Here is a 7,500-nt window from a genome sequence, read left to right as displayed (position 1 = left end):
CTTTCATTTGTCTCCTTTCTTTATATATATATATATATATATATATATATATATATATATATATATATATATATATATAAAGAAAGGAGACAAATGAAAGAACAAATTAAAGAAAAAAAGAAATAAACCTAGAAAAGCAAATGAAATAAAGACAAAGACTAAGAAAAATACGATAATTTCATTCATTTTTTTAAAAGAAATTATTCCTACTGCGACACCAGTTGGCTTCGCGGGGAAAAAATTAAGGAGAAATTGTACTTAATTTGCGACTCTTCGATTAAAGCTTTTTTTTTTGTTTTTTTTTAAATTTCTCTCTCTTTCTGTCTTGCTCTGTCTCTGTCACACACACACACACACATGCACACGCACACGCACACGCACACGCACACGCACACGCACACGCACACACACACGCACACGCACACACACACACACACGCACACGCACACGCACACACACACACACACACACACACATGCACACGCACACGCACACGCACACGCACACGCACACACACACACACACACACACACACACACACACACACACACACACACACACACACACACACACACACACACACTTCCTCTCTCTCTTCCTCTTTCTCACTTTCCCTTACTTTCTCTCTCTCTTTCTCTATGTCTGCCTCTCTCTCTCTCTTTCTCTATGTCTGCCTCTCTCTGTCTGTCTGTCTGCCCCTCTCTCTCTCTCTCTCTCTATGTCTGCCTCTGTCTCTCTCTTTCTCTATGTCTGCCTCTGTCTGTCTTTGTCTCTGTCTCTGTCTGTCTGTCTGTCTGTCTTTCTCTCTCTCTCTCTTTCACTCTCACTCTCATTCTTACTCTCTCTCACTCTCACTCATTCTTACTCTCACTCTCATTCTTACTCTCACTCTCATTCTCTGTCTGTCTGTCTGTCTGTCTGTCTGTCTGTCTGTCTGTCTGTCTGTCTGTCTGTCTCTCTCTCTCTCTCTCTCTCTCTCTCGTCCCTGTCTTCTCAAATGTGTGTTAAATGCCCAATCTACGTCACGGCATTGTGTGGGCTGATCAATGCCTCAATGTTGCACGCAGCTGTTGGTCTCGCACGTTGCAATAGATGTTGATGAGACACGGCAATTACTTTCCATCGTATTATGAAGTACGGCAGTGATTGTCTCTCATTAAGTTGAGTACAAGAGTTTCACAATGCCTGTCTCTCATACGATGAGGTAGGTTAATGATTGCGTCTCATGTTATGAGGTACGGTGATGGTTGTCTGTGATTAAATGACAGACAGCCATCTTATAATATGAGGTATTATATGAGGTACGGAATTACCTGTCCCTCATGTGATAAGATACAGCATTACTGTCTCTCATATGACACGGTACGATAATATTTGTCTCATGGAACGACCCACGTCAGTGATTACCTTGTATAGCAACGTGCGATAATAACGTTCCCTCATACAATTGCAATTGACCAAAAAATAAAATAGAAGGAAATGTCTTTTTAAGATTAACAACGAGGGAAACATTTTACAGCGAAAAAAGAAGAAAAAAGAAAAGAAAAACGTGTCTGTTAAACAAAGACAGCTTTAAAGATGTGGATGACGGGAACGATAAGAATAGAGGTGACGAAGGTAGTTTGTGATGACATTCATGATATCAAATAACATCAATAATAGCTACAGTTGCTGTAAATTTCTACATGATATAAAATAACCACTTTTAAAGAAAGGGGTCGTAATCAGCTAAGATAAATTATCAGACGTCCGTAGCTTACAAATAAGAGCATTTTCTCCACGTGACTACAAAATATAAAATGAAGAGAAAAAAAAGAAAACAAAAGACTTTTGGAATGCTTTACTCTCTTTGGAAAATATATCACGCGATGTTTCGAAAAGACTGTAATATTGTTCGTTTTGCTGTTTGAAGAAGCAATTTTCTTTTTATATTGGCAGCATTATAGCTCTCACACACGATGAATGTTTTCGTAACATTTGCTTTTTGCTTTTAGCTTTTTCTCGAAATTCGATAATATTTGGTGTATTATACGTCTATTTTAAACGTTTGTTTATACAAAGTTTAAGATCAATTGTAATAAGAAACGATTTTGTCTTTTTAATTAAAATTTTAATGCACTTTGATGATATAACGTTTATTATATACGAACGTTTATCACAAGGACCCCTGACTTCCGGGTTTAAGACTGGTCCGCCTTTATTTTTCAAGGTTCATAGAAGGCCCATTAATAGAAAAGAAAAGAAAAAGACATAGGACTCACCTCCTTTATTTTCATTCGCCATTATGCGATTGTATTTTAAAATGTCTTACCCCGAATTATAAAAACCAGTAGCATGTGCGCTGACCTGTAAAAAGTGTTGGATTCGTCACGTGGAGACACGCTGGAAGGGAGTTGGAACAGTTTATATGTATATTCGAAACCGCTTATAAAAAAGAGCATCGGTGCCGCTTATAAGTAGTATAGTCGAAACCGCATATAAGGGATAAGACCAGAACCGCTTATAAGTAATATAGAGCTAGTCGAAATAAGATCGGGACTCTATAAATAATATAATTGAAAAAACAACAACAACATATAAGGAACGGGATCGGAACCGCTTTTAAGGAATTTAAGTGCATTTTAAGTTTAGAGATTTATATGACAATCAAAAGAAAATCAAATGTTTGGGAAGTAAATGTGTGTTTTTCGTGTTGAGCTTAATGTTAAGAAACAAAAACATATTAGTGAAGATATTCCTGGTAGGAAGAAAGTTTGAGTTACCAGGCAGCTAATGGTGTTAAACATATCACTCAGGATAATGATGTTATGCTTGTATTACTCATAATATGATAACAATTTATATCAATCTGACTGTTTATCTTTCTGTCTGTCTTTCGATTTATATCACACACACACACACACACACACACACACACACACACACACACACACACACACACACACACACACACACGCACACACACACACACACACACACACACACACACACAGTATAAACAGTATAACAGCATATTTCTCCACCCTGTTTACCTATCTGCACCCCTCTTTGCCGAGAGTCCCCCTTGCTCACCGCGGTTCCCTCCTGCAGGCGAAGCTGGCCCGCGGCGACTCCGAGTACAGGCTCCGCGTGGAGGACGTGGCTCACCTGACGCACCTGGACGAGACGAGCAACACCTACGTGAACACGACCGACCTGCAGAAGCTGGTGTCGTCGGTGCGGGCCAAGAAGAAGGCCGAGGAGAAGCTGCCTCTGCCGCCGCGCTCGCAGCAGCAGGCGCCGCCCCTGGTGAGGAAGCCGACGTCGCCCTCCGTCAGCGCCCGCTCCTCGTCGTCTTCCGCGGGCCAGGCGGACAACGACGCCTTCAGGGGCGACGTGGACGTGGTGACCCTGAGGCCGCCGATGCCGCTGCCGCACCCCAAGCCGGACATCCTGCAGGGCGTCCTCCCGCCTCGGACGGGCGTCCACGGGTCGGAGCCTGTGTCCGAGATCATCTACTCGAACGTCCAGCCGCCCTCACAGCCGACGCCGCAGTCGCCCGTCGCGAAGGGCGCCCGGATCGAGCCGCCGAAGATAGCGCCTCCTCCTCCCCCGGCGAAGAAGCCGAAGCGGGAGGCGGCCGTCACCGTCTCCCCGGTGGTGGTGCCGGTGGGTGAGCCGGAGGAGGACGCCCCGGTGTCCCCCACGGTGATCGCCCGCCCGGCGCCGCCCCCGCCCGTGGCCAAGCCAATGGCGCCCGCGGGTTCTTCGCCCGCCAACACCACAGACCGAAACGCCGCCCAGAAGCCGACGCCTCCCGTGGCGCCCAAGCCTCAGAAGGCCGTCTTCTCGGACGCCCCGACGCCCACGAAGACGCCGCCGCCCAAACCCGCCCTCCCGAAGGCCGCAAAGCCCGGCGTGCTGAGCAAAGGGCGCGGCCTCCCCCCCCTGAAGATGGCGCTGCTCCACTCAGACAGCAGGAGCTCCATCGACAGCTGCGCCACGCCCGACACCAGCGTGCTGGAGCTCACGCCCGACATGGACGAAGGGCGGGGGTCGGCGTCTATCAGCGCCAAGATCGCCTTCCTGGAGGGGAAGATGAAGTCCCCAGCGACGGCCCCCAGAGGAATGCCTTCCAAGACCTGAGGACCCCCTCTGTGACCCCCTCCTTTGCGACCAAGACACAAATCAGTATTAAGCATGGCTGTTGAGCGGGTACTACGTTTAGGAAAGGCTCTCATGCGTCGCCGAAGAGCTCAGGCAGTGAGGGGCCTCGTTGGAAGAGCGTCGACTTCCGAGGGAGTGAGGAGAGCGCATCCCCTGACGTCACGTCCCGTCCCCTTGGATTTCCCGGCTCGCCCTGAGTTAGCTGACGTCGCCCACTGCACCTCGTGACTTCGGCCGATGGTAAATGATTTTTTTTTTGTAAATGACGTCTGTAAATGATTTTCGTAAATGTCAAACTTAAATATGAGGTCTACAGATGGTGTCCGTAATTGGTCCGTAATTGATGTCCGTAAATGGTGTCAACAGGACCCACGCAGGAAGCTGTACGTAGTGATAAGCTTTTGTCATTAGATTTAAGATGTTCTTGTCTCAAGAATTTTCCGTTTTGTTGCCTTTCATAAAAAAAAATGTTTTGTTTCTATATTATACCGACATCAAGTGCAATATATATATATACTCTTTGTGATGTTGGTAAATGCATATGTATGTGCGCATATGTTTACGTGTCTGTATGTTTGTATGTCTCTCTATAGAGAGATATAGATATGGTTATATGTACATGTGTGTGTGTGTGTGTGTGTGTGTGTGTGTGTGTGTGTGTGTGTGTGTGTGTGTGTGTGTGTGTGTGTGTGTGTGTGTGTGTGTGTGTGTGTGAGCGCGCGCGCGCGCGCTTGCGTGTGAACGTGTGCCACTTTGTGTGATTATATGTATTATATTAATATATGTAAATATGTAAGTGTAGGGTGTATGAATATCTTAGTTTAGTATTGAGTGAGATCTGGTCTAACGTTAATTTATTTTGTGAAAGAAGCAGATCGCTAACTATAAACAGTTAGTTACATGTGAGATATAGAGATTGCCAAAGGATGTCATGGAATGGGATGAAAAACAATGTATATAAAGGCAGGAAAAAAGTGGAAACTTGTTAGAAGTGGAATAAAGGAATAGAAAAAAGAGAAAAAAGAAGGAAAAGTGATGAGAGGAAGAGGATAATGAAGAAGAAAAGGTAAAAAAACACCCAAGAATTGTACGAAGACGAAAGACTAATGAGATAACGAAAGTCACCTAGCATGAACAAGAAAAAAAACAAACACTGGTTACGCCATGAGAGAAATAAGAGGAGAGAAAATCGTGGGTGAAGATAGAGACAAAAAAAAAAAGAAAAAAAAGAGACAAAAAACAGACGAAGATAACAACAACAGATAGAAACAAAGACAAGTCCAAAACATGAATAGACAAACAAGATATGAATACACAAAAGAAGAGACGGAACTAGACTTTTAAGAAAATGCTTGACAAAATTAGACATTTACGATAAAAAAATGACAAAAGTTATAGATATATATGATAAAACATGACGATAGTTAGACATTTATGACCAAAGCTGACAATAGTTAGAGACAAAAACTGACAGATATGACAAAGATAATTAAAACAAAGGAAAAAGACAAGGATGACAGATATAGACAAACAAATTAGACAAAAATAGACAGGACCAATATTACAATGATTTACAGAAGTAGACGAATGTGTAACAGTGGACGAAAAAATACGTATAGAACGAACTGTAACGTGACGTCAGAGTTATTGAAACTTTGGAATGCTTTGGAATGTAAATAAACACAGTAATAAAAGTCATATAATTATAGAACTTTCACATAGACCTGTTCTTGAGGCATTTCCTTGAATCTTGTAGATATAATTTCTTATCGTTATCACACACCCCATGCATTATTCATATAGACTAAAATGCTCACAGTAAATAAATGCATATATGTGTGTTCATTTCAATAGGCCATATGATATCAGGTATATCCCTATAAGTATATTATGATTATAAGGAAAGAGTAATATGTTTATTCTTCAGAATTGCAATTCAGAAAACGACAACAAATTGGTTGGTAATTTTAAGTTGCATAATCAATGAAGCAATACCCTAATTTGGGTTGCTGTATGATAATCAGTGCTGTATATATACACATGTCATGTTCATAAACTTGTATATTTTTTTTTAAATACATGGACAGTGTCATCATTCATTAAATCATGGATCATTTTGTACGTTTTTTCTTTTCCTGTTTTGAGAGAATGAGATATAGAAAATTAAGGTGGAGAGTATGTAGGCACACGCACACACACACACACATACACACGCACACACACACACACACACGTACACACACACACACACACACATACGCGTACACACACACACACTCATACTCACACTCACACACACACACACACACACACACACACACACACACACACACATACATACATTATATATATATATATATATATATATATATATATATATATATATATATATATATATATATATATATATTAGGGCAGAACCACCAGTACCCAAGACAGATAACATCCCTAATATCTGCAAAAAAGACCCTTCATAAAATATCCCACAAAGACTATAAAACCACAGACCAGAACCGTGGCTTAACCTCTATCAACCAATGCATACAAATCGCCTCAGTTAATAAAATACCAGAATACGTCTCCGCAATTCCATCGATTTGGGTGCACTGCCTCCGTCGACGAAACTGCTTGTTTTTGTGATTCGTTCCGTGCGCGACCTTCATAATCTCTCTCTCTCTCTCTCTCTCTCTCTCTCTCTCTCTCTCTCTCTCTCTCTCTCTTTTTCAACTTTCATCACTTCTCCTTGTCTCCAGACTTGAAATAACTTCAAAGCTTTTCATGAAAATCTTATTCGGTGTTTTTGAGGTAGAGTATCAAGGTTTCACAAAGGATTTACCAACTTTACCCGTTTCGAAGCTTCGAATCCTTTCATCGTTGTCTTGGTTAAGTGGTGGAGACATACGTGCATAATAGAGAAGTTTTGATGTTTTGATGTGGAAGAATGAAATGAAAAAAAGGAGTTAAAGAATTTATAGATAGATAGATAGTTCATTTGGTGATTCCTCCTTGGAAGAAAAAAAATAATTGATATAATTAGTTTTTTTTTCCCTCCATGGAAAAAAACCCCGAATAGATAATGGGTATGTAGATAATATCGTGCTTCTTAAAAAAGTAAATAAATGATATATGATTAATTAATGATGCCTCAGTGGGAATAGATAATTGATATATAATTGTCTTTACGCTTCCTCCATCAATAAATGAATGGCAAATAATCTATTCGATAATTTCCCGGTGCAAAAATAAATAATCAGTGGATATATAATCTGCTTGACATTTTTTTTTCTCTTTGTGAATTAATGATTAGATATTAAATAATATCTTCTTCTTCTTCTTCTTCTTCTTCTTCTTCTT

General features: G+C 41.4%; 1 protein-coding gene across 1 annotated transcript in view; it reads left to right on the top strand.

Moving 5' to 3' along the window:
* The window catches only part of LOC119597064 (translation initiation factor IF-2-like), a 10,819-nt gene extending 6,096 nt beyond the window's left edge, over positions 1-4,723 (top strand). Inside the window, 3 exon segments of the mRNA XM_037946519.1 lie at positions 3,091-3,708; positions 3,711-4,139; positions 4,141-4,723. Coding sequence (XP_037802447.1) covers positions 3,091-3,708; positions 3,711-4,139; positions 4,141-4,374 — 1,281 coding nt within the window. The 3' untranslated portion in view covers positions 4,375-4,723.
* The last annotated feature ends 2,777 nt before the right edge of the window (positions 4,724-7,500 follow it).

This window comes from Penaeus monodon, chromosome 38 (assembly GCF_015228065.2).
Source record: "Penaeus monodon isolate SGIC_2016 chromosome 38, NSTDA_Pmon_1, whole genome shotgun sequence".
NCBI lineage: Eukaryota > Metazoa > Arthropoda > Malacostraca > Decapoda > Penaeidae > Penaeus > Penaeus monodon.
The sequence above is the reverse complement of the archived record's forward strand: the minus strand, read 5'-3'. Positions and strand labels throughout refer to the sequence as shown.